We start from the raw sequence: 26,976 nt of genomic DNA on the forward strand, positions 1-26,976 counted from the left end.
CAAGATCGTGCTGTTTGGGGGCGAGCCTGCAGTGACCACATGCAGCTGGGAGGCCTGCGGTGAGAAACCAGATTCCTGAGCAACTGTCCCCTCCTGAGTCCATGAGCTTTGCCTGCCTTCTGAACAGTTTACAAATGTCTCTGTGGAGTTCTGCCCTCACCCAGCCTTCCTCTCTGGGTTTGAGCTTTTCCTCCTAGTTTTCTTTTGATATATTTCCCCCTCTTTCCCTGGATTCATTTATTTAAGTTCCTTCCTTCCAGGGGTGCCTGGGTGGCTCAGTCGGTTAAGCAGACTACTCTTGATCTCGGCTCAGGTTATGATCTTGAGATTTGTGAGTTCAGGCCCTGCGCTGGGCTTTGTGCTGACAGTGCAGAGCCTGCTTGGGATTCTCTCTCTCTCTCTCTCTGCCCCTCCCCTGCTCATGCTCGCTCTCCCTCTCACTCTCTCTTTCAAGATAAATAAATAGGGGCGCCTGGGTGGCGCAGTCGGTTAAGCGTCCGACTTCAGCCAGGTCATGATCTCGCGGTCCGTGAGTTCGAGCCCCGCGTCGGGCTCTGGGCTGATGGCTCAGAGCCTGGAGCCTGTTTCCGATTCTGTGTCTCCCTCTCTCTCTGCCCCTCCCCCGTTCATGCTCTGTCTCTCTCTGTCCCAAAAATAAATAAACGTTGAAAAAAAAATTTAAAAAAAAAATAAAAAAAAAAAAGATAAATAAATAAACTACAAGTTTAAAAAAAATTCCTTCCTTCTGGATCATATTTGTAGATTCATCATTATGAACAATTAGTAAGAAGGGGGCTTTTCAGACACTGGAGGTGTCTTACAGGGAAATGGTACTCTTAGGAGCTTTATGAAATCATCATTGTTTTTCCCCATTCTAGAGCTGTGAGTGGACATTATTTCTGAATCCACTTTTTCTCTACTTGTCTCTAGGTGATGTGCTTATCTTTGGCCTATAGTGGTACATTTATTTCTAAGTGTGTGATTAAGGGAAAAATCATACAATTAATGGTGTTTATGTCCCTCCCTATAAATGAAAAATACATTTATTTTATAATGACTCATATGAAAAGGAGAAAGATCATTTCTATTATAACCCTTATAACCTCTACTCCTCACAAGTAGAGGAGTTATTATTTCAGACATGTGAGTCATTGGCTTAGATTATTTCATTTTATGATTATTTGCCCTATCTATTACCGAAAGACATTGCAACCAAGATTCTGGAATTTAAAATAACGGGTTAACTTTGTGATTTCTGAAACAGAAACGTCTTTTGTTAGAGTACAGCATCGCGGAAGTGAAGCCGCCTCCCCCTCCTGTATAAACTTCAAGTGCATGCCTGGTTTCTGTGTGTAAAGAATAGTGAATCTGGTGTTTATACCTTACATGTGTACTGGACAGAACACGAATATCAGATGTAGGCCATGTGGTCAGGGGTCATGAGCTGCAATTAACAGGACTTTTTTCTGTATGTGTATCCATTTGCAGGCAAAAAAATTAAAAGATGACACAAATTGTTTTGAGATGGGAAAAGATTCTCTACTTTTTGTTCCAAAGGCCACTTGGTTTTAATGTCTCTGCTACATCTTGTTAATGTTTTGTTTTGTTTTGTTTTTCATTTTAAGTAAAGCTAATCTTCCCTCAAAGAATGTATTGTGGAAAAACAGAGAGACCTGGCTACCCAATAATGAAATCCAGATTTCCTATCTGAAATGTTTCAGAAATTAATTTAGACCAAGGAGTCTTGTCCAAGGAATCAGTTTTATGTCAAATTCTAACCTATGAACCAGTCTCTAAATATGAATGCTCAATTAATGACAGTGTTGATTCTGAGATGTCAGTATCTGTTTAATGGTTAAAAAAAAATCATAATTAATGACAAAACACACGGATTACGTACGTAGTCTCGGTTAACCCAGCACCCAGGCAGCAGTCCCACCCTTCGCGAATAAACATCAAAACAGAATCAGTTATTTTCACAAAGATTTGGGAAGATGGCTAGTAGAAGTGAAAATATTCCTCCTCATCTTTTTGGCAATGCTGCATTTTCTAATTTTTACCCGGAAGGCGGCGACAGTCCCTGCTGGGTATTCAGTCATCACACCCAGAGCCTAACAGCCCCCACTGACTTGCACGGTGGGGAGGGGGGCACCGTAATGGCTTTTTATCATGTTAGCATTTCCTTTGTCTGGTGCTAAATTAGCTCATTTCTTTCATGTTATGAAAATGCATGCTCTCAGATTATTTCTTTTTCTCTCCTGCCACTTTCCCATTGAGCTTTATGAAGAGTAAGATGCTCATAGCCTGTTTTCCACAGGCCCTGGGTAGTATGTAGGTCACAAGTCTTCAGATGGAACGAGGACTCCATTTGGTGTTTATATCTTTGACAGCTGCATCATCATCTTGTATCAAATCCAGGCCCTTGGGGGAAGGAGTCTTCCTCCCCACAGATGGTGCTCAGAATTGGAGATCCCAGCCACAGTTGCTCAGAAATGTGAAGGAGCCATTTTCAAGTTGTCTGAGCTCGGGCTAAGAATCTTCTTCTTGCTGGGATGTGGCTGGGGTTTCCCATTAGTCTTGCCTCCTTCCAGAGGTCTAGCGATCACTGTCCTGGGCAGGATCTTTACCAGAAAACAGGTGTTTTCTGCTTTCTCTGAGCAGCGGTTTGAAGGTGCCTGGGTAGCACTGATCTCATCATCTGCTTAGGGCCGCGAATTCTGCTGCTTTGTAGAAAGAGCGTTGTCCAATATTTCAAAGACAAACTAGACATTGTTCTTGGTCACACAGAGGCTGGTTGGAATGGGGGACTGTCACAAGCACCCAGTATCGTACAAAGTCGTACCAACATAAGGCGCTTTCTCTGCTAGGACTTCAGGGCATGGAGGGGTTAGGGGCTCTAGTTAATGCTCACAGGATGCGTGCGTATTGCACACTCAATTCAGTGAACTAGAGAGAAGCTACTGCTTCTCTTGGCCAGAGAAGCCTCCTGGACAGGGCATATCCTTAGCACCCGTTTGAAGGAAGTTTCCTGCAACTCCCTTAATCTTGTGCCCAGCAGGCTTAGAAGACAGGAAAATGAGTTCTAAACACAAAATGCATTGTTGATGTTGAGAGTGTGCCTGATTTGACTTTCTTCCTCTTTTCCCTGTTACTATAAAATTCGGTTGAATGGGGATCATTCATCCAGTCACTTAGCAAGTATTTTCCAGGCACCTGCCCTATGTGAAGCATTGTGCTGGGGGTTGTGAAGGACACAGCCGTGGGCAGGGCCAAGTCTTGCCCTCCAGGACCTCCAGTCCAATCAGGTGCATGGGGCATGTCCACCAACACCACAAGTACCACAGAGAGGAGCAAACAAAATATTACAGAGGCGCAGAGAAAGAAGCCATCACTTCTGCTTGGCGTTGAGCCAAGAAAAAATTTTCACAAAGTCTTTATAGGAACTTGAACATTGGGTGTCGGGGCATTCCAGCCACAAGGGCTGGGTGAGCAGATGCCTGTGTGGGAAGGCCGAGGAGTCATGGACGCCTGAGAAAGAACATGAACTTAACTTAGCGGGAAAAGGGGAGTCACTGCAGGCTTTGGGGCAGAGATGCATGGTCTAGAGCTGACAGGTGGTTAGGGCAGGTTGAAGTGGGGGCCTGACAGGCAGAGGGCTGAGACGGTGTGCCAGCTGTCCCCCAGGCTGGAGAACCCGAGGAAGACAGTGCATGGGACTTACTCCTTGAGGTGCCTGCGAGGATGGAGAGGGGCGAAGTGAGGCTGTAGGGTGTGCTTTGGGCAGGACGAAGGCTGCCTTCTCTCTAATTAATAAGAGGGAGGGATGATGCAGTGCCCATGGGGCAGTGCACTGAGGTTCCTGCGGGGGCTTCTGAGAAACAGACTCAAGAGAGAGCTGGGTTAAACATCTGGGGGGCCCACAAGTGCAAAGCCACCTTGCAACAGGGCTTGCTTTTCAAACCAGCACTTCCCGATCTCCCTTCCTGCTCCTTGTCCTTTCTTCTCCAGCCACCAGTGTCTAGAAAGGGCACTTGGCCAAGTTAGAGGTCTCCACCATGAACTGGGATTGCCACATTTTTAATTACTTAAATGAGACCGCTTGCCACTTACAGTGACCAAAGGACTTCTTGTCACCTTCATCTCATGACCAGAAAAGTCAGGGGACCAGCCTGAGTTTTTACCCAGGGGCAGGCGCAGGTTTCAAAGGAAGACCAAAAAAGTTGCATTTCAGATTCACATGTGATCCCTCACAGTCAGAAGCCCTGGTGGGTGGTAGCCATTCACCTGTCAACTAGACTCTCCCCATTCCTCTTTTCCTGGGTAGGTCATAATTAATCTGCACCCCAAGTGCAAATAACTCAAGCCACAATGTACTATCTCTGGGAAGAGAATGTGCCAGGGGACAGAATACTCAAGTTAAAGACAATGATCTCTCATTTCGAATGTCACATATTAGCAACCTAGGGCGGTGGACATCCTTGGTGGGAGATGGGGGAATGCAGGTAGAGGCTATGGGAGACTCCGGAGCTGCCAGCCTGGAGAAGTGGGTGGCCCTTAAAGATAACAGCCCCACATGCAGTGGACTTGGGACAACAAGAAGCCATATAGGACGTGGCTTACTCATTAGCTACATCTTGCTCTATGGAGGCAACCTCTGGGACTTTGAGCAGGCATCCTTTGAGGTCAACCAAGTAACATTTCAGACCTAAAAGGGAAAGACAGATAATGCTGTAACCCAAGATCTGCTAAACCACCTCCACAGGGGGTTTCTGACAGCACTGAAGTATCCTTCATCCTTGGAGAAGCCAAGTGGAACTAAATAAATCACAGCCTGCAATACTCATGATGGATCACATCCTACTGACCAGTGGCCCCATCATATTGTCCTGCTGTGCCCTGGGTGCTGCTGCATAACAACTCTTCCAACTGTTTCTTATTCAAACTCATTAATAACAAGAAGGGAGGAATGTTGACCTGTTTTATTCTCTGCCATTATTCAAATAGGCATCCTCCTGTTGAATTTGGAATTTAAATTATGGAAAATCATATTCTACACAATTAATCATTTTCCTAACCATTTTGTAAAAAGAATATATACAGGGTGCCTGGGTGGCTCAGTTGGTTAAGCATCTGACTCTTAATTTCGGCTCAGGTCATGATCTCAGAGTTTGTAGATTTGAGCCCCACATCAGGCTCTGCACTGTTGAAGCCTGCTTGGGATTTTCTCTCCCTCTCACTCTGCCCCTTCCTGGCTCGCTCTCTCTTTCTGTCTCTCAAAAATAAATAAATAAACATTAAAAAAATTAATACGCATGCGTGCGCACACACACATACACACACACACACACATAGTCCACCTAGAGTAGATTCTTTTATACTAAAAAATACTTTAGGGCTACAGATTCAGAGGGGCACATGCACCCCAATGTTTACAGCAGCATCATCAACAATAGCCAAATTATAGAAAGAGCCCAAGTGTTGGGATGAACGGACAAAGAAGAAGTGGGATGTACGTATGGAATATTACTCAGCCATTAAAAAGAATGAAATCTTGCCATTTGCAATGATGTGGATGGAGCTAGACTGTATTATGCTAAGTGAAATAAGTCAATCAGAGAAAGACAAATATCATATGATTTCACTCATATGTGGAATTTAAGAAACAAAACAGATGAATATAGGGGAAGGAGGGGAAAAAAGAGAGAGGGACGCAAACCGTAAGAGACTCTTAACTATAGAGAATAAACTGAGGGTTGCTGGAGGTGAGGTGGGGGGGAGATCAGCTAGATGGGTGATGGGCATTACAGAGGACACTTGTTATAATGAGCACTGGGTGTCATATGTAAGTGATGAATCACTAAATTCTACTCCTGAAACCAATATGATCATATATGTTAACTAACTAGAATTTAAATAAAAACTTGAAAAAAATATTTTAGGGCTAATATATATAAATTGAAATCCATTAATACCAGGGTCAGTTTTATGCCTTTGATATGGACTGTGTTTATTTCTGATTGTGGTACACCAGCACATTTCCAAGGCTTCATACAGTGGTAAGGTTGTTTTTTATACGACAATAAGTATAACCAAGGTAATGTCATACTTTATGCCACAAATACCTTTTAATGACCCTCTAGAGCTTGAGTTCCTTGCTCTTAACTCCAGGATGATATCACAGTCAGAGATTTAATCAATAGACTTGCAGCAATCGATTTTTATTACCAGCTCTTCATAAAAGTTCCATGTCACTGTCCAAACATGGACTTACAGTCTAAATAACGTAATAGACACGCCCTGAGGAACACCTATCCCCAAAGCCCACCACACCACACCACGTCATAGAGCTAGGATTCAGCCCCATATGAACATTTAGATTCCAAGTTTGATTCAGTAGTAAATGTGCTTTTGATTGTCACTTTATACTGGATCTTAGTGGGGCCATCTTTTAAAATCTTCTGTCTAATTCCTATTGCAAGAAAATGTTCCCTTTACAAATCCAGGAGTAGATACTAAGGGCTATTTACCAGATTATGGTGTCCTCAGTCTCTTAAATGTTTGGTTATTTAACTTGAAGCTTTTCACATTTGTTAAGAAAAATCGGAAGCCCATTAAAGGGTATTAATTATGTTCATATTGGCCAGAAAACACTTGAGGAAAGCAATGATTTTTTTTTTAATGTAGAGCAAAATCAGTTGAATTTAAAAAGTCCTTTCCATAATTGAACTGAGTGCTTTCACAAAGTGCTTATCTTTAGGTTAGAGAGTCTTGTGTTCCTTTTATCCACATTCTTTGTATCTTAGGGCTCTCTTTGCCAAATATACTGTTCTACAAGAATCTCTGAGGATGTTCAAAAAGGTTATAAGTGCCTGGAAGTTTGGGCAGGGTCACACTGTTGCAGGAATGACAGTGAACAATTTTTTATGGTTTCCTGTGAGTCCCATGAAGAGAAGTCACAACTGACAATCCAGCGAGTGAAATGTGACACAAGAGACCGGTGATGGTTGTTTCATTCTGTTTCTGCAGGGCAGTTGGTATGGGAAAGATGAACGAGATGTTAGAAATGTCATAAATTGTTGTGTCTCTAAATCAGGTGTTTCTCTTGGAGACCCCAGTCTGCCTGCCTGCAGGCCATGCCTCCCAGTCGTTTTGGGGGTCACTCATCCACCTTCTTAGAGTTGTTGGAAAGTCATCTTTACCGTGACCTGGTCTTCAGGTCTCTGTCTCATTCACCATGCCTCTTCAAGACCAGATGTTCTAACATGCCTGATGCTGGCCTCAGCAAAGGGGATCATGCCCCGTGGTCCTTGAGGCCTGGACTCTTGCTGGGATCCCCTTGCCATCCCATCAGAGATCTCACTACCTCCTCTGCAAGCACGGCACAGGAATGGGGTGCTGGTCCCTAACATTCCCAGGACTGAGCCCTCTGTCCACCTCCTTGTCTGGAACAAAGCTTTCATCTCTACTCTCTCTGTTTGTTTCAGCTTGAATATCTGCAAGCGTATCCCCTGGTGGGTGGCCCATCCAGAAGGTGATTTCCATTCCAGATCCTACAATCTTGTGATTCCCTGTTGTGTTCCTTGATGGTGCCCATGAGTTTACTGAACGTGGTGACAACAGACTGACCACGGTCATTGCAGATCCGATCCTCACTCAGCTCCAGGCATGGCGTTGGTTCCCACTCTGCCATTCGCCACCTCTGTGGAGTCAAGGGACAGTGATAATGGGCCAGGGTGCAGTGCTTAAAGCTGTTCTGGTGCCTGGATCCCCAGAGCCCAGCTGGTGTAGACTAGAGTCTCCCTGACTCCTCACAGTCCTTGCTGAATGTCTGCTCCTAGGACTGAAAGACAGCGAAGGGGTTTCATAGAATTGAGTTGGGCCATGCTCTTCAATTGGTAGCTCAAATGCCTTCTGGATATGAGTCTGTTCAAGTTTTATATTTCTTCCTGTTTGAGTTTTGGAAGTGTGTGGGTGCTTAGGAATTTGTCCATTTCTTCCAGGTTGTCCAGTTTGTTGGCATATAATTTTTTCATAGTATTCCCTGATAATTCCTTGTGTTTCTGAGGGATTGGTTGTAATAATTCCATTTTCAGGAAGAAATAGAAAACTTGAACAGACCCATAACCAATGAATAAATTGAATCAGTTATCAAAAATCTCCCAACAATAAGAGTCCAGGACCAGATGGCTTCCCAGGGGAATTCTACCAGACATTTAAAGCAGAGATAGTACCTATCCTTCTCAAGCTGTTCCAAAAAATAGAAAGGGAAGGAAAACTTCCAGACTTATTCTATGAATCCATCATTACTTTGATTCCTAAACCAGACAGAGACCCAGCAAAAAAAGAGAACTACAGGCCAATATCCCTGATGAATATGGATGCAAAAATTCTCAATAAGGTACTAACACATCGAATTCAACAGCATATAAAAAGAATTATTCACCATGTACAAGTGGGATTCATTCCTGGGCTGCAGGGCTGGTTCAACATTCACAAATCAATCAATGTGATACATCACATTAATAAAAGAAAAGATAAGAACCATATGATCCTGTCAATTGATGCAGAAAAAGCATTTGACAAAATTCAGCATCCTTTCTTAATAAAAACCCTCAAGAAAGTTGGGATAGAAGGAACATACTTAAACATCATAGAAGCCACTTATGAAAAGCCCACAGCTAATATCATCCTCAATGGGGAAAAACTGAGAGCTTTCTCCCTGAGATCAGGAACACGACAAGGATGTCCACTCTCACCGCTGTTGTTTAACATAGTGTTGGAAGTTCTAGCATCAGAATCAGACAACAAAAGGAAATCAAAAGCATCAAAATTGGCAAAGATAAAGTCAAGCTTTCACTTTTTGCAGATGACATGATATTATACATGGAAAACCCAACAGACTCCACCAAAAGTCTGCTAGAACTGATACATGAATTCACCAAAGTCTCAGGATACAAAATCAGTGTACAGAGATCAGTTGCATTCTTATACACTAATAATGAAGCAACAGAAAGACAAATAAAGAAACTGATCCCATTCACAATTGCACCAAGAAACATAAAATATCTAGGAATAAACCTAACCAAAGATGTAAAAGATATGTATGCTGAAAACTATAGAAAGCTTATGAAGGAAATTGAAGAAGATACAAAGAAATGGAAAAACATCCCATGCTCATAGATTGGAAGAATAAATATTGTTAAAAGGTCAATACTACCCAAAGCAATCTACACATTCAATGCAATCCCAATCAAAATTGCACCAGCATTCTTCTCGAAGCTAGAACAAGCAATCCTAAAATTTGTATGGAACCACAAAAGACCCCGAATAGCCAAAGTAATTTTGAAGAAGAAGACCAAAGCAGGAGGCATCACAATCCCAGACTCTAGCCTCTACTACAAAGCTGTAATCATCAAGACAGCATGGTATTGGCACAAAAACAGACACATAGACCAATGCAATAGAATAGAAACCCCAGAATTAGACCCACAAAAGTATGGCCAACTAATCTTTGACAAAGCAGGAAAGAATATCCAGTGGAAAAAAGTCTCTTTAACAAATGCTGCTGGGAGAACTGGACAGCAACATGCAGAAGGATGAAACTAGACCACTTTCTTACACCATTCACAAAAATAAACTCAAAATGGATAAAGGACCTGAATGTGAGACAGGAAACCATCAAAACCCTAGAGGAGAAAGCAGGAAAAGACCTCTCTGACCTCAGCCACAGCAATCTCTTACTTGACACATCCCCAAAGGCAAGGGAATTAAAAGCAAAAATGAACTATTGGGATCTCATGAAGATAAAAAACCTTCTGCACTGAAAAGGAAACAATCAACAAAACTAAAAGGCAACCAACGGAATGGGAAAAGATATTTGCAAATGACATATCGGACAAAGGGCTAGTATCCAAAATCTATAAAGAGCTCACCAAACTCCACACCCAAAAAACAAATAATCCAGTGAAAAATGGGCAGAAAACCTGAATAGACACTTTTCTAAAGAAGACATCCAGATGGCCAACAGGCACATGAAAAGATGCTCAATGTCACTCCTCATCAGGGAAAGACACATCAAAACCACACTGAGATACCACCTCACGCCGGTCAGAGTGGCTAAAATGAACAAATCAGGAGAGTATAGCTGCCAGAGAGGATGTGGAGAAACGGGAGCCCTCCTGCACTGTTGGTGGGAATGCAAACTGGTACAGCTGATCTGGAAAACAGTGTGGAGGTTCCACAAAAAATCAAAAATAGACCTACCTATGACCAAGCAACAGCACTGCTAGGAATTTACCCAAGGGATACAGGCGTGCTGGTACATAGGGGCACTTGTACCCCAATGTTTATAGCAGCACTTTCAACAATAGCCAAATTATGGAAAGAGCCTGAATGTCCATCAACTGATGAATGGATAAAGAAATTGTGGTAGGGGCGCCTGGGTGGCGCAGTCGGTTAAGCGTCCGACTTCAGCCAGGTCATGATCTCGCGGTCCGTGGGTTCGAGCCCCGCGTCGGGCTCTGGGCTGATGGCTCGGAGCCTGGAGCCTGTTTCCGATTCTGTGTCTCCCTCTCTCTCTGCCCCTCCCCCATTCATTCTCTGTCTCTCTCTGTCCCAAAAATAAATAAACGTTGAAAAAAAAATTTTTTTTAAAAAGAAATTGTGGTTTATATACACAATGGAATACTACGTGGCAATGAGAAAGAATGAAATATGGCCCTTTGTAGCAACGTGGATGGAACTGGAGAGTGTGATGCTAAGTGAAATAAGCCATACAGAGAAAGACAGATACCATATGTTTTCACTCTTATGTGGATCCTGAGAAACTTAACAGAAGACCATGGGGGAGGGGAAGGGGGAAAAAAGTTAGAGAGGAAAGGAGGCAAACCATAGGAGACTCTTAAAAACTGAGAATAAACAGAGTTGATGGGTGGGAGGGAGGGGAAAGTGGCTGATGGGCATTGAGGAGGGCACCTGTTGGGATGAGCGCTGGGTGTTGTATGGAAACCAATTTGACAATAAATTTCATATTTAAAAAAAAAGGCCTTCTGGAAAGCAGAAGTTTATTATAGTCCACCTGCCTAAATGCCTTTAGTCTTCTTCAGAAACCAGCTTGCAAGTTCATTTCCATAGCTCATTAACCTCTTTTGGACAGATTAGCTCCAAAATATTGAAAAACGGTTTCTTGCCTTTAAAGGGTGCATTTGCGCTTCTCAGCTTTTGGGCCAGGAAGGTGTTCAACTCAGGAAGGAAAGCCTGGGTCTGGGGAAGATGGTTCTAAGCCGGCGTCTTCTTTTCTTGTGCAGTTTCAGGGAAGGCCGGGAAGACGGCACAGATTCACTAGCTGTATTGATAGCTCGCGGGGTACAAGCTCTTGTTCATCCTGCATTGATCGTGCAAGTGGGATGATTTTTCTCTCCTCTGCCAGTGTCTTTCCCGAGTAGCACTGTGGGAGCAGAGGGCCTGGGGTTTTGTGGCTCAACAGGGAGGGTGAAGCTGTCCACAAGAGAGAATTGCAGACCTCCCCAAATGTAAATGCTTAACATAGATGAATTTTTAATGGAAATCAATTTTGCTCCTCCAAAGAAGCTTTCGGCTTCTTGGAAAATATAGACTGCTCACTGTTGATTACTGACATTATATTTCCTTTCTCTTTCCCCTCTCCTCCTGCCTTCCCAACCTGTTGGCAGCTGCCCGTATCTAGCAGTGAAAATCACCCCCGCCATCCCCGTGGTTGGTGGCATTCTGTTCTTCTTTGTGATGGGGACCCTGCTTCGCACCAGCTTCAGTGACCCGGGAGTCCTTCCGCGAGCCACGCCGGATGAAGCCGCCGACCTGGAAAGGCAAATAGGTAACCTGGAAAGGCAAAAAAGCAGACGAAGGTCTGCCCTTAGCCTCGGGTCCCTTCCCACCTTGGCTCGGCCACAGTGTGGAAGGACAGGCCCAGGTGCCCGTGCAGGAGGGGCAGGCGGGGCACTGGACGGTGACGCCTAGCCAGGGAGGAGTCCCGGAAGTCTTCGTTCCCGCCGCAGCAGGATGACCTGAGTAGAGGTGGGGTGTAAAGTGGCTGGAGGTAAGGCCCAGGGGCTGGCGCGCTGGAGGCGGGCTGGCGATGCCATCAAGTGAGGGTCAGCGCCAAGTTCTGTTTCCCGATGCTTCTTGGAAACCCAAGCTCCTCTGAGAAGGAGCCTCTGTTATGAAAGACCCATAGTTTTAGGTGGCTGCCCTCTGCTCCCTTTATGCACTTCATGCTAGTTTCTGTAACAGAAACCTGGAGAGATTACATCTTACGCCGCTGTCTGGGGTATTCAGCCTAGGACCCAGAACTTCCTTTATTAAGGCATGGCCAAGATACATATTTGTGATATATTATTGAGCTGAATAGCTTTGGTTTTCCTTAGATATGTATCCTAGGATTAAAAGTTTATAGCAACACATTTTAAAACATAGTAAAACAAATCCTAATCCCTCACAGAGCAAACTTTTAAAGTTGTATTTTTGGTTAAGAAAAGAGAGATGCCTCTTGCTCTTAAAAGTTTGCATTTGTGACCATGTGGCTTGGCGGTGGTGCAGTGATAATCTGACAAGAGTGTCAGAGGGGCTGTGATCACTCCGTGTGAACATAAAGCTTAGCATGAAAACCCACCTGACAGTTCCCTCCCGCTGTTCCTCCTACACCGTGGGCTTCCCTTCCCAGGCTTACTCAGCCGAAAGACCCCCCTGCTTTGCAGTGTAAAGAAACACAAGCGTGGGTCTTGAGAGACAGCACCTGCTGTGGTCTGCCATCCCCAAGTACCAAAGCATGACTGTGTCCTCTGAGTATCTGCCTACATCCCTGTTGTCCAGGAGGGGAGCAGTGAATGACTTAATGGTGGGAGTGTTTGGTGGGGGTCTGCTGGGCCACAGCCTTCTTGTGTCCTGAGACAGGGAAGCAGAAGGAAGAATCAGCAGTGGAGAGACAGACCGTCTCTTAGTCACCGCATCTTGGGATTTCAAGACATTAGTTATGAATTAATTCGTAATTTAAAGCCTTGCACTTATAGCATGTGAATCATTTGTAAAGGCTACCCATGGCTATTGCTGAATTTGATCATATCCAAGCAAGTATTGGGTTATTACATCCATCTTACCAATAAGGAAACAGAGCCTCAAAGAGGCTAAATGGGAGAAAGTGGCAGAGCCAGACCCTTGAACCCACGTCTCCTGGGTCTCAGCCCTTATTCTTTCCAGAGCATCATGTCCCAGGGGAGAGACAGGCCCAGTTTCCTTCGAAACAGAACTGGGCCTATGGAAACTGCACGGTCTGTACCTACATCACATTAGCATGCAGCTAGAAAATCCTCGACTCAAGCAGTGTGCAAAGAGCCCAGCTCTTCACACTGTCCTTGAAGCATTTTCCTGCTGTGATCCTATTTGCTATCCCACCTCTTGGTTAGTGAAAGGAGCATCTGCAAAATCAACAAGATTAGGAACTGGGGATGATAAAGAGTGCCACCGGAATTCCCTAAGAGAGTTCCCGTTCTTCCTTGTTAATATTGAAGAAGTTGAGTGATTCACTGAAGTGCCGTATATATCCTAAGAGCAGTATTTTTCAACATGAACATTCTTAAAACCAGCGCTGCCTCATGCTCTCAGAGACACAGAATCTGTGAGAGAACTAGATGGGGTAAAGAATGAAACCGAATCTTGTTTCCTGTGAGGAAGAGCAGAGGGGCTTTAGAGACAGGCGAGCACGGAGGACATGAGTTGCTCTGCACATCCCTTCCCCAAGAAGCAACAAAAAAATTGGAAAAAATAGTCACAATCATTTCATGGCTCTAGAATTCAGCTGTATTGAGGAGCAGTTACTCATGAAAAACTGTTGGACTTTGGTTAAGTAGAGTGGGTGTCTATGACGTTCTCACCTGGAGCTGCTTCAATCCCCACCCAAATTCCAAAGGTGATAAAGTTCAACCTGGACAGGGCAAGCTCTGAAAACCAGCAGCTTCCCTGAAGGGCCAATTTGCTTTGGAGTGAAGTATGGAAAAAATCAGTAACTGAAACTTTCACCTTAACAAACTAGAAAAAGGACAAACTAAACTCAAAGCAAGCTATAATAAGGCAGTATTAAAAATGACATTGGAAATAAAAGAAATAGAATACAGAAAACAACAGGGTAAATCATAAATCAATGAGACCAAAAGTTAGTTCCTTGAGAAGACTAACAAAACTGGCAAACCTTTAATTATACTATCCCCAACCCCTTCCAAAAAAAAAAAAAGAGAGACAGAGAAGATACAGATTACTAAAATCAGGAATGAAAGCAGAGGCCTCACCGTTGACCCTACAGATAGTAAAAGGATTTTTACTTTATGCCACAAATTAGACAACTTAGATGAATAGAAAAATTCTTAGAAAGCCACAGTTACCAAAACAATGACTCAAAAAGAAATAGAAAAGCTCAAGAAACCCATAACAAGTAATCCTTACCTCATACCTTACACACAGTTTAATTCAAAATGGATCATAGACCTAAATTTAAGAGCTAAAATTCTAAAACTTCTGAAAGAAACATAGAGAAAATTTCCATGCCCTTAGGATAGGCGAAGACTTCTTACATAGACACCAAAAGCATGATCTATAACGAAAGTAAAAGATAATAAATTGGATTTCATCAAATTAAAAATTTTTGTGCTTCAAAGACACCTTTAAGGGGCACCTGGGTGGCTCAGTTGGTTGGGTGTCCGGGCTCTTGATGTTGGCTCAGGTCATGATCTCATGGTTTGTGGGATCCAGCCCCATGGTTGGGCTCTGTGCTGACAGTGAGGAGCCTGCTTGGGATTCTCTCTTCCTCTCTCTCTGCCCCTCCACTGCTTGAGCTCTCTCTTTCTCTCAAAATAAATAAATACACATTTTAAAAAGATACCATTAGGAGAGCCTGGGTGGCTCAGTTGGTTAAGTGTCCGACTTCTGCTCAGGTCATGATCTCCTGGTTCACAAGTTTGAACCCCGCCTTACGCTCTATGCTGACAGCTCAGAGCCCAGAGCCTGCTTCAGATTCTGTGTCTCCCTCTCTCTGCCCCTCCCTTGCTCATGCTCTGTCTCTCTCTCTCTCATAAATAAATAAATAAATAAATAAATAAATATGTTTAAAAAGACACTATTAAGAAAACAGAAAAACAAGCCAAAGACTGGGAGAAAATAGTTGCAAATCATATATCTGATAAAAATATCTTGTACTTGTATCCAGAATATAAAGATCTGTTACAACTCAATAATAAGATAACCCAATTAAAAATGAGTAAAGGATTTGAACATTTTTCCAAAGAAGATATATGAATGGCCAAAGAACACATGAAAACAGGATCAATATCATTAGTTAAAAGGGAAATGCAAATCAAAACCACAATGAGGTACCACTTCACACCCACTAGAATGGCTCTAATCCAAAAGACTTGAGGGTGACAAATGATGGTGAAGGTATGGAGAAATTGGAACCATCACGTATTGCTGGTGGGAATGTAAAATGGTGCAGCCACTTTGGAAAACATTTCCTTAAAATTCTTCAAGAAGTTAAGCATAGATTATCCTACAACCCGGCAACTCTATTTCTAGGTATTTATCCAAGAGGAGTGACAACATATGTCTCTGGTGTGCCTTGTACCTAAAACCCCAAAACTGGAGACAACACAAATTGTCCATCAGTGAGCAAACTGACGAACAACATGTGGTATAGCCACATAGTGAAATACTATTAAGCTATAAAAAGGAGTCCAGTGTTGACACATGTTACAACACAGATAAACCTTAAAAACACACTCAGCAAGGGGTGCCTGGGTAGCTCAATCAATTGAGTATCTGACTTTTTTTTAATTTTTAAAACTGTTTATTTATTTTTGAGAGAAAGAGACTGAGGGGAGAAGACAAAGAGAGAGAATCCCAAGCAGGCTTTGCACCATCAGTGCAGAGCCCAATGTGGGGCTCAGACCCACGCACCATGAGATCATGACTGGAGCCAAAACTGAGTTGGAATCTTAACCGACTGAGCCACCCAGGTGCCCCAATAATAATTTTTAAAGAGGCTCAGACACCCAAAAAACAGAACTCCAAAATTTACAGTATGGACAATAACCATCACCCACAGTCTCATTACAGGAAAGAGTATCTTTTTTTAAAAAATAATTTTCTTGCTTTTTAATTGAGATACAATTAGTGTAACATTATATTAGTTTCAGGTGTACAACATGATTCGATAATTGTGTAGATTGCAAAATGATCGCCACAATAAATATGATTCACATCCATAACCATAAATAGCTAATAAATTATTTTTGTAATGAGAAATTTTAACATTTACTCTCTCAGCAACTTTCAAATATGCAATACAATGTTAGTAACTATTGTCACCATGATGCACATTATACCCTTATGACATTTATTTTGTAACTGGAAGTTTGTAGATTTTGACCCCTTTTACCCATTATGCTCACCCCCACCCTCCTTACCTGGCAATGACCAATGCGTTAAATCTGTTCTCAGTATCTATGAGCTCTGTTTTTTTTAAAGTTCTTTATATAAGTGAGATTATACAGTATTTGTCTCTCTTTCTCTCTTTGATTTATTTCACTGAGTATAATACATTCAAGTTTCGTCGATGTTGTAGCAGATGGCAAGCTTTCCTTTTTTATGGCTAAATAAAATTCCATTGTATATACATACCACATCTTTTTCTAAAATTTAAATTTTAGTTAGTTAACATACAGTGCAATATTAGTTTCAGGAGTAGAATTCAGTGATTCATCACTTACATAGAACACCCAGTGCTCATCACAAGTGCTCTCCTGATACCCATCATCTATCTAGCCCATCCCCACCTACCTTCCCTCCATCAATGCTCAGTTTGTTCTCTATGGTTAAGAGTCTTGTGGTTTGTCTCCCTTTATTCTGTTCCCCCACCCCTTCCGATATGTTATCTGTTTTGTTTCTTAAATTCTACTTATGAGTGAAATCTTATAGTACTTCTCTTTTTATGATTTATTTCACTCAGTGTAATGCATTCTAGCTCCATCCACATCATTGCAAATGGCAAGATATCATTCTTTTTGATGGCTGAGTGATATTCCATTGTGTATATATACACCATGTCTTCTTTTTTTAATTTAATTTTATTATTATTATTTTAATTTATATCCAAATTAGTTAGCATATAGTGCAACAATGATTTCAGGAGTAGATTCCTTAGTGCCCCTTACCCATTTAGCCCATCCCCCCTCCCACAACCCCTCCCGTAACCCTCTGTTTGTTCTCCATATTTATGAGTCTCTTATGTTTTGTCCCCCTCCCTGTTTTTATATTATTTTTGTTTCCCTTCCCTCTTGTTCATCTGTTTTGTCTCTTAAAGCCCTCATTTGAGTGAAGTCATATATTTGTCTTTCTGTGACTAATTTCACTTAGCATAATACCTTCCAGTGCCATCCACATAGTTGCAAATGGCAAGATTCCATTCTTTTTTATTGTAATACTCCATTATACATATACACACACCACATCTTCTTTATCCATTCATCCATCGATGGACATTTGGGCTCTTTCCGTACTTTAGCTATTGTCGATAGTGCTTCTATAAACATGGGGGTGCATGTGTCCCTTCGAAACAGCACACCTGTATCCCTTGGATAAATGCCTAGTAGTGCAATTGCTGGGTCATAGGATAGTTCTATTTTTAATTTTTTGAGGAACCTCTATACTGTTTCCCAGAGTGGCTACACCAGCTTGCATTCCCAGAGCATCTGACTCTTGATAATGGCTCAGGTCATTATCTCATGGTTCATGGGATCAAGCTCCACATCAGGCTCTGCGCTGACAGTGAGGAGCGTGCTTGGGATTCTCTGTCTGCCTCTGTCTGTGTCCCTCCCCTGCTCACACACTCTCTCTCTCAAAATAAATAAACATAACAAAAACGCTCTAAGCGGAAAAAGTCCAATCAGAAGGCTACATATTGTGTGGTTCCATGTGTATGAAATCTCTGGAAAGGGCAAATCTTTAGAGACAGAAAGTAGATGAGTGATTGCCTGGGGTGGGGGCAGGAGTGATGGCCACCACACTTGCACTTCAGAAAACTTGCTGGAAATGGCCTCAACTTGGGCTGTGGTGCTGGTTGCACAATCCAGCACATTTATTTAAGGTCATGACATTGTATATTTCCAAAGGCTAGCTGTTAGGTTTGTCAGTTTATAGCACAATAAAGCTGTCAGGGAAAAAGAGGAAGAGAGGAAGGGGAGAGGAGGACAATGGGAGGAGAAGAGGAAGAAGGGCCCACTCACCTCTAGTTGTGTGACGTTAGGCTAGTTGTCAAATGGCAATAATGATGCGTATCCTATAAGGTTCTTTCCAGGATCAGCTTAGTAAATGGTTGGGGTTTTTTGGTTGGGTTCTTTTTCTTTCTCTTTTTCTTTTTCTTTTTCTTTTTCTTTTTCTTTCTTTCTTTCTGTCTGTCTTTTAAGAAAAGTAGAAAAATTCTTCTCTTTTCCCACCTAGTTCTCTCCTCACCTTCCACATACATAGATTCTTATAAAAGAATTCTCGACCTGAAATGTGGTAGGAATAAATCGCACAGTTGGTCTAATTCTTTATAAGGAGTCCTCCCTCCCCTATATTACTTGGCTGTGGAGAATAAGATTCTGTTTCAATGAAATCTTAGCACATTTATTTTGTGCCATCTAACGAAAGAAGGAAAAATGAAAATTACATTTGGAAACTTCTTATTATTAGTTATTAATCCTAATTATCTGTAGTAGATGTCTCCTTACAGAAGCCCAGGATCGCCGCTGGAAACCAGCCATCTGAGTAATTGCTGGAAGCTGTGGGTGGAGGGCGGGCACAGCTCTCTGCCTTCAGATTTCTGCAGGGGAGTAGGTGGTGAGGAGGAGGAGACTCAGTGTCTCAGAGTCTGTTACAAGTCTCCCGAAATGCCTTACACTTCTTTTTTCTGGAACACCTTTCCTGATGAGTTACACTGCAGCTAAAAATACACCCAAGAATGGCAGCAGGGGTGCAGGGAGGTCTCACTGGGGTCCCTAAAGTCCCTGGAGTCCTGCTTGGAAATGTGACCCTTTGGAGACTCAGCTTTTTCGGTTCACTTGGGGATGATAAGATACTAAGCAACTGATTTGGAGTTAGAAAAAAAAAATGATGAGAGGGGCACCTGGATGGCTCTGTCAGTTGAGTATCTGACTCTTGATTTTAGCTCAGGTCATGATCCCAGGGCCGTGGGATCAAGCCCTGCATCAGGTTCCACACTAGTGTGGAACCTACTTGGGATTCTCTCTCACTTTCCTTCTGCTCCTCTCTCCCACTCATTCTCTCTCTGTCTCTCTCTCTTAAATAAAAAAATAAGACAAAAAAAATCTTTAAAAAGGAAAAAAAAATTATGAGATACTGCATTATAAATCACAGGATCAAAGCATTTCATTTCAAGTAGGGATAGACCTTTACAGGGATCAAAATGGGGGAAAGTGGTGGGTCTGCCTCTCTACTCTTCATTATGCGTGTGGTCACTTCCCAGCCCCACTGGTCCTGAGGATGCCAAGAGAGGGAGTCCAGGAGGAGTTGAAATGTGAACTCAGCTTGCTGGACTCCCAAAAGCAAGCCTAGTTATTTAGGAAACTCTCTCCCTGTGTCACGGTAACCCTGACACTACAGAGTTCCAGCAGGATCCGTAAAAGAAAAAGATGATAAATTGATCACAGATCAAATAGTTGCTTGGTGAGGGTGGAATTCTATCAAAAGAAGTAAGGTTGTCTTTAAAAAAAACTCACCTATGCTGTGGCAGCGGCAGAATCTGAAGAATTATTACCTCCACTGTGCAACTTTCACTGGACAGCTAGAACACCACTCTGCTAGTCACAGTGCGTCTCCCTTCTCGGTCTCCTTCTGTCTCTTTCCCTCCCTCTCTCCTTTCCTCTCTCTCTCCCTCCTCCCTCCCCTCCTCCCTGGCCCTCTCCTCCTCTCCCTCCCCCTGCTTCCTCCTCTTCTCCCCCTCCACCTTCTCCTCCCCCTCCTCCCTCTCCTCATCCCCTCCTCCCCCTTTCCTCTCCCTTCCTTAGCTTCTTTCTCCCTCTCTCCCCCTCCTCCACTCCTTCCTCCTCTGCCTCATCTGCTTCTTTCTCCCCCCTCCTCCCTCTCCTCTTCCTCCCCCTCTGTCTCTCCCTCCTCTTCTTCCACTTCTCCCTCTCCTTTTCCTCCCCCATCTTCTCTCCTTCCTCCTCTTTCTCATTCTCCCTCCTCCTCCCCTCTTCCTCCTCCTCCCCCTCAGCTTCCTCCCCCTCCTCCTCTCCCTCCTTCTCCCCCTATTTCTCTTTCTCCCCCTTCTCCTCCCCCTACTTCCCCTCCCCTTCCTCTTCTTCTTCTCTTTCATCCTCTACCCTCTACTCTTTTGGTCAGATTCTCATCAACCTCTTTTCTTGAAGTACACAGAACCAATCACCATTTCTAAGACAAAAGTTTCATCTTTCCTTATTTCCTAAATTGGACTGGACATCCTCTAGAAGAGATGTTTAGGAAGCACGGCTGTTTCTGATCCCGAGGAAACACTGGCCAACCAGCCGCGGTTCCGCCCCATCCTACATAGCGCAATTCCTGGGAAGAGTTCCATGGGAACAGGATGTTTTCATCCGCCAATTTGACTTGCTAGAGTTTTTTTCCCTAGAGACATCTTAATTCTCTGTTTAAGAGTGGAAACATTTTAATTGGAATTTTAACAACACTGATGGATTCTTGTTGAAGAAAAGACTTTGAGAATACTCTAAGCCATTTTAAGACCTTAATCAATTTTATCTGTTGTAAAGCTACACCATTTCCAATTTTTCCCATTGCTGTTTTTATTTTACTAAAATTATTATGATTAGAGTCATTTCTGCATAGAATTTAAAACTAAGAATGTTTTCATTAATCAGGCTTTTTGTCATGAAAGTTGTCATTATGAATTTTCTTATGGAACTGTTATTTCCAGTAAGACAGATTTTCCTGGCGATTTAATTTTTTAAGTCAATACTGGCTTCTTTTTGTGTTGGTTATTTTTACTGATGACATTCACCATAAAATTGCTTTAAAATGTGATTGTTTCATTTATTTTTGGCCTCACGATTAGTCTGTTGTCTGTGATCGATCTGTGATTAAACCTTCCTTAGACTTTGAGTCACTCTATGTGCTATATGCTGGATGCCACAGTGTAGAACATACAAAAAGAGAAAGGGCAGGGTCATTGGTGGTTAATTTGATTGGCTTTTGCCAATTTTCTTTTCAGAAGGTGATATTTTCTCACCCTTCCCCCCAATTTTTGTTTGCATTTCCCCTCTCACCTCCAAAATGATCCCAGTTTATCCATTGTGTAATTGTTATTTGCAGTGGACATTTTGGCCTTTCATGAACAGTTGGCCAGACCCGGAAACTCTGTTCGGACTTGAATTACACCTGCCTGTGTGGGATTCCTTCCGCTTTTGCCATCGTCTCTGCCCTGCTTCTTGCTTCCTGCTGCCTTCTTTAACAGGGTAACCATGATGCCACTCCATTAGCTTTGGCACTTTCTCTTCCATGCACCATCAGCATTTACCTGTGTCCGTTAAAGTAAAATATTCTGCGTGCTTTTCCTGTAAAGCAGTTGGTTGGTCGGTCCATGCTGAAAGATAGAATGATGGTAATAGCTATTTTTCACTGAGTGCCTCTCTCGTGCCGGGTATCATACTCAGCCCTGTCTATGTAGGACTTCCTTTATACTCACAACATCCACTCCATGGTGTTCAGACACTATTGTCCCTATTTTAGTCACAAGAAAGCCAGTGCTCAGAAAGGACAGCGATTGGTGAAAGGTCATTTGGCCAGAGCTGGGAACATAGGCCCGTCTGCCATCACCCCCTGTGCTCCAGACCACTGCCCGTGGTCTGGCTGCTCTGGGGAGCCAGGCTCTGAGTGAGAGTTTCTGGTCTTAGTGGAGCAAGTAGCCCTTCCTATTTTCTCTAAGTTGCTTTCTCTCCCCCAGGCTGTGGGCATCATCCGACTCTCCCATCCTGTTGGCTGACTCCCCCATCATCTCCATGACTCAGAAATAGAGAGCCATGCCCAGCACGTTGTGGCTACAGGGCCTGGTTCTCAAATCCCGGGCCCAATTGTGTGGAGAGAGTGGAACTGCCAGGAAAGTCCAGGCAATCCGACGCCCCTCTTGAAACTGACTGCCTTTTGTCCTTTGGGACTTTTGTCCTTTGGGACTCTCACTGATGCCCACATGCCCTGTGATACTCGTGAAGGAGTTAAGGGAAGAGGGGAGCAGGGTGTCCTGCTGTGTCTAAAATACCTTCTGGAAGGGACAAGGCCTTTGAAGAAAATGGCATCCCAGGAATAAAAAAAAAAAAAAAAGAAGAGGAAGAAGATTCCTTGTTTAAGGGAAAATGCTAGAAACATCTAGTGCGTACTAATGCCAAGGAAGGATAGGCAGTGATCCTCCCATACCAACACAGGGTGGCAACTCAGAATGTCTCTTTAAAAAATAATCCAGCCTGGGAGAGCTGGGAACCAGATGTCACAATTCGAAATTGTGGTATTTGGGGAAATACCACAAGATTTTGAAAACTCTAGTTCTGAGGGAAGGAAGGAGCCAGAGATTTTGTTTCTCCAGAGGATTTAGGAAGAGGGGTGTTTTTCATCCAGGATGTTCACTAAAGTCTATATTATGTCTTCTTCCTGTAGAAATCCAAATTTGCGGGAACGCACCATGTGTTGGAACCGAGGCCAGTTTCTGATGTAAATGTATTCACGGGTTTGCGAGGTTAGGACATTTTACTGTGATGGTTGGGGTGGAGAATTGTAAGGACAGAGAAGAGTGCTCTGCAGCTCCCACCCCTGGTGGATGCCCTTTACAGAGCAGTCCTCCAGAGAGCCTTGTGGGTGGCGAGTGGGATTTTCCTCCTTTTACAGGAAGAGAAACTGAGACGAGGGCACTTGCCGAGATCACGCTTCCTTGTCCCCGCTGCGCTGAGCCTCTGAATCTGAATTCCTAAATCCACAGCGGTATTTTGGTGACCTCTGTACTCCCCATCCTGAATCCGCTGGGTGTCTCTTTTAACACAATAAGTCTTCCTAAGTTGAAGGTTGAACTTACAGAAGTGTACCCATGTACACATTTGGAATCTCTTCTGGAGAATTAACGAACCCACCCTGAAAACAAAGGGACCACTTCATTTCAGATGGCTCTCTCTCACGGCACCAATGTTACATTCTTTAGAGTCTGTTAAATCAGCAAAAAGAGCAATGTTGACATGCTTTGACAAAAGAAAGAAAGGAAGGAAGCGAGGGAGGAAAGAGGGAGGGAGAGAGAGAGAGAAAGAGAGAAGAAACATACTGTAATTATAATCAGTTCTCATATACAAAACCGCAGAAGGGGGAAGGTTGGTCCACTAACCAGGGTGAGGAAGAGGTCAGCCGTGAGCAAGCAGAGGAAGCCAGAAGCGGCAAGGAAGGGAAGGACAGGCTGGTGGCATAGAAGGGATGGAGAGATTGGGACCGCGTGGCTCAAGAATATGGCCAAAGGAAAGAGCAAGGGTCTGGTGCGTGTTCGTGGAAAACAGAGGCCCACCCCTCCCCAGCCAGGGGCACTGAAATGCACAGATTCCATCGATGAAAGAGCTTGGGGAGCCCGCCTCCCTGACTCCAGGTGAGCTGGTCCCCAGCAACGCTCTGAGTCACCAAGGGACCTCAGTGACTGTGGACATCATCCCGGACAACTCCCTTGGTTTGCAGACAGCTGAGGCTCTGAGAGAGACAGGTGCAAATACCCATCCCTTGACTTTTTTGCTTCTGAAACCGAATCCCTAAGTCCTTGCTACACAAAGAGGGGTCCATGGAGGAGCAACATCAACATCTCCCGGGAGCCTGTTGGAAATGCAGACCTTCAGGCCCCAGTCCTTGTCCTGACTGAGAAGCTGCATTTGTAACAAGACCCGTGAAGGCTGAGAAGCACAGCCCTAAGGCCTCTCTGCTCCCACCTGGGGAGGGGGAACCAACCTGTGTCTGCCTTCTCCACCCGTGTTTGCTTCCTCTCCTCTCAAGTCCTCAGGACCGTCAGGCTTTCAGGGGGTTAGCTAACCAGCAGTTCATTTACCCGGAGCAGTCAGCGTAATTACCTCCTTGCAGTGCCTATAAGTGGCATCTTTTTCCTTATTATTAGTTATTAATGATAACCATATAAATACCTTCTCTTTTGCTAGTGCTTTACAGATTCCAAGATCCCTGTACGTTTTTATTACTAGTAAAGTATATGGTGATGAGTGCAGGCTCTAGAGCTAGGTTGGCTGAGCCTGCATCCCAGCTCTTCCACTTGCTGTGTGACCCTGAGAAGTGTTTTAACTTCTCTGGGCCTCAGTTTTAGTGCAAATAAAATTGACCCACTGGGTGCAAAGATCCATTCCAGTGTTACCATCCCAGAGTCTAGAAATAAATCCTTCCTCCTCCTTTGCCTAACCTTGAAAATCCAGGAGCGTGAATACCTTAGAAGGTTTTTTAGACTCTTCAACTACTTACACAAAAAGAGTGACATATTCTGACTTATATTTCCCCAATAATGAGTGATGTTGAGCATCTTTTCATGTGTCTGTTAGCCATCTGGATGTATTTTTTAGAAAAGCGTCTGTTCATGTCTTCTGCCCTTTTCTTTACTGGATTATTTGTTTTTTGGGTGTTGAGTCTGATAGGTTCTTTATAGATTTTGGATACTAACCCTTTATCAGATATGTCATTTGCAAATATCTTCTCTCATTCCATCAGTTGCCTTTTAGTTTTGTTGATTGTTTCCTTTACCGTGCAGAAGATTTTTATCTTGATGAGGTCCCAGTAATTCATTTTGCTTTTGTTTCCCTTGCCTCCGGAGACGTGTCTTATAACGAGTCGCTGTGGCTTAGGTCAAAGAGGTCACTGCCTGTTTTCTCCTGTAGGATTTTGATGGTTTTCTGTCTCACATTTAGGTCTTTGATCCACTTGAATTTATTTTTGTGTATGGTGTAAGAAAGTGGTCCGATTTCATTCTTCTGCATGTCGCTGTCCAGTTCTCCCAACACCAGTTGCTAAAGAGACTGTCTTTTGTTCACTGGATGCTCTTTCCTGCTTTGTCCAAGATTAGTTGGCCATACGTTTTGGGGTCCATTTTTCGGTTCTCTATTCTGTTCCACTGATCTACGTGTCTGTTTTTGTGACAGTACCATACTGTCTTGATGATTACAGCTTTGTAATACAGCTTGAAGAGCTACATGGGTGATGGGCTTTAAGGAGGGCACTTGTTGGGCTGAGCACTGGGTGTTCTATGTAAGTGATGAATCACTGGGTTCTACTCCTGAAACCAATACTACACTGTATGTTAGCTAACTTGAATTTAAATAAATAAATAAGAACTATCAAGAGAATTAAAAGACATATAAAAAAAAAAAAGAATGACATATTCTGTGAATAATGCTAGAATGCAAAGCTGCCTGCACACCCAAGTAAATCCCACAAGTAAACTGTAGGTACTGCAAAATATGAGATACTTAAATGACTCACTGGAATATTACTGGCCTTGTTTCTAACTGCTGTGCTTGGGATGATAAAGCAAGACGATGGAACAACAGCTCTTCTGAGTGAGGGAATGAGTTAGTCAGTCAGTAGGTTTTAGAGGGAAGTCAAAGATAAGGCACTTCATCCAAGAATGGGCAGGGCGTGTTCAGCCAAACATGCTCTGGGACAGCAGTAGGTCCACGGCGGTGAGCGTGCAGGGCATGGGGAAGAAGGGAGGCGAGAATGGCTTTTCAGGAAAAGCCACTGGAGGAGGTTAATCAGAAGAGTGGGCAGGCTCTTTGTCCCTGGAAGTGGGAGGCATTTTCTTATTACAAGTGTAGAGTAGCATGAAAGGCCTCTCAGGAATAAAAGGAGACAAAGCACTGGGGGAGGAGAGAGGAAGTGGACCAGGGCGAGGAGGCGTGGCGGGCCGGGGTTGGGAGGAGAGGGAGGAGAGGCTGAGCAGGTGCAGGTCAGGGAAAGGATTAGTGGCCCGTGGAGCGGGAGGGATTTAGAGAATGTGCTGTGGTCAAAGAAGCAATAGGGGCTCCCTGAAGATTTCTTGAGAAAAGCTTTTTTTTTTTTTTTTTTTTTTTTTTTTAACAGTCTAGGGCACTATCCGTCATTCTGCTTCATAAAACATCTGCATGTTTTGAGTGTTTTGTGGCTGGAGTCTACACTGGGGATCCAACTTAACAAAGAGCCACTTGCCAAATAACGTGCTCTTAGGGTCTCTGCTTATCCCTTACCTGTTGTCGACACCCCTATGTCATTTGTGTGCTTGCATACTCTGTGAGATCCATGGGGTCTGTGATATCAATGAAACTACGCCCAAATAATCACCCTCCAAAGCTTTGTCATAATCAAACCAACTCACTGCTGGCTCTCCAAGTGACCATTCTCCCTCCTCCTTTAGAATTTAATGCTATAGAGTAGGGATTTGCATCCAGTTTTGGGAATGGGTGTGCTCTGTCTTCCTTCCCTTCTGTGCCCTGGAAAACTCAAGACTAAGTTATGGGAGACAGAGCAACTGTTATTTTGTGTTTCTCGTTGACGAGTTCTGAGGTTAAGAATCGTTGCCTAAGAATATGAGTAGACCAATATCCGCCATGTAGTCCAGAGTCGGAGACGGGCATTAGGACTCGTTGCAGCCAGCACTCAGCGGGTAGAAGGTACATGTGAAGAAGCCAGCGAAGGCGCTACTGGGGAGAATGGTGGGGCCCTCCGGTGAGCTTTTCCTGCCATCACATTTGATAAGGAAAAAACTCCTCATAGTTTTCATTTATCCAAATTCACCTTCTGAGGCCCCTGAAGGAAAATTTTAACTGACACAGATGGGCAGAAATGAAGACCATTTATTTGGAAATTGTAGATTAAAACACCATCTAGGAGAAAACAGAAGTACAACTGGATGAGTCATAT

The 26,976-nt window shown here is 43.5% G+C and overlaps 1 protein-coding gene and 2 long non-coding RNA genes across 6 annotated transcripts in view; 1 reads left to right on the forward strand and 2 right to left on the reverse strand.

Moving 5' to 3' along the window:
- ZDHHC14 (zDHHC palmitoyltransferase 14) overlaps nt 1-26,976 on the forward strand; it is a 293,086-nt gene that overhangs the window by 160,866 nt on the left and 105,244 nt on the right. For all 4 annotated transcript variants that reach the window (XM_086708227.1, XM_086708228.1, XM_086708230.1 and 1 more), the window contains exon 2: nt 11,691-11,851. In XM_086708227.1, coding sequence (XP_086564353.1) covers nt 11,691-11,851 — 161 coding nt within the window. The remainder of the gene's footprint in view (nt 1-11,690; nt 11,852-26,976) is intronic.
- On the reverse strand, nt 11,704-15,082 carry LOC147581326 (uncharacterized). The gene is made up of 2 exons (XR_015251679.1): nt 14,686-15,082; nt 11,704-12,191 (listed from the first exon to the last, which is right to left on the reverse strand). It is a non-coding gene; the product is annotated as an uncharacterized LOC147581326 (long non-coding RNA).
- LOC147581327 (uncharacterized) lies at nt 17,280-19,944 on the reverse strand. Its single transcript, XR_015251678.1, has 3 exons — nt 19,797-19,944; nt 18,728-18,880; nt 17,280-18,566 (listed from the first exon to the last, which is right to left on the reverse strand). It is a non-coding gene; the product is annotated as an uncharacterized LOC147581327 (long non-coding RNA).

This window comes from Puma concolor, chromosome B2 (genome assembly GCF_028749965.1).
Source record: "Puma concolor isolate L17-30 chromosome B2, mPumCon1.1.hap2, whole genome shotgun sequence".
Taxonomy (NCBI): Eukaryota; Metazoa; Chordata; class Mammalia; order Carnivora; family Felidae; genus Puma; species Puma concolor.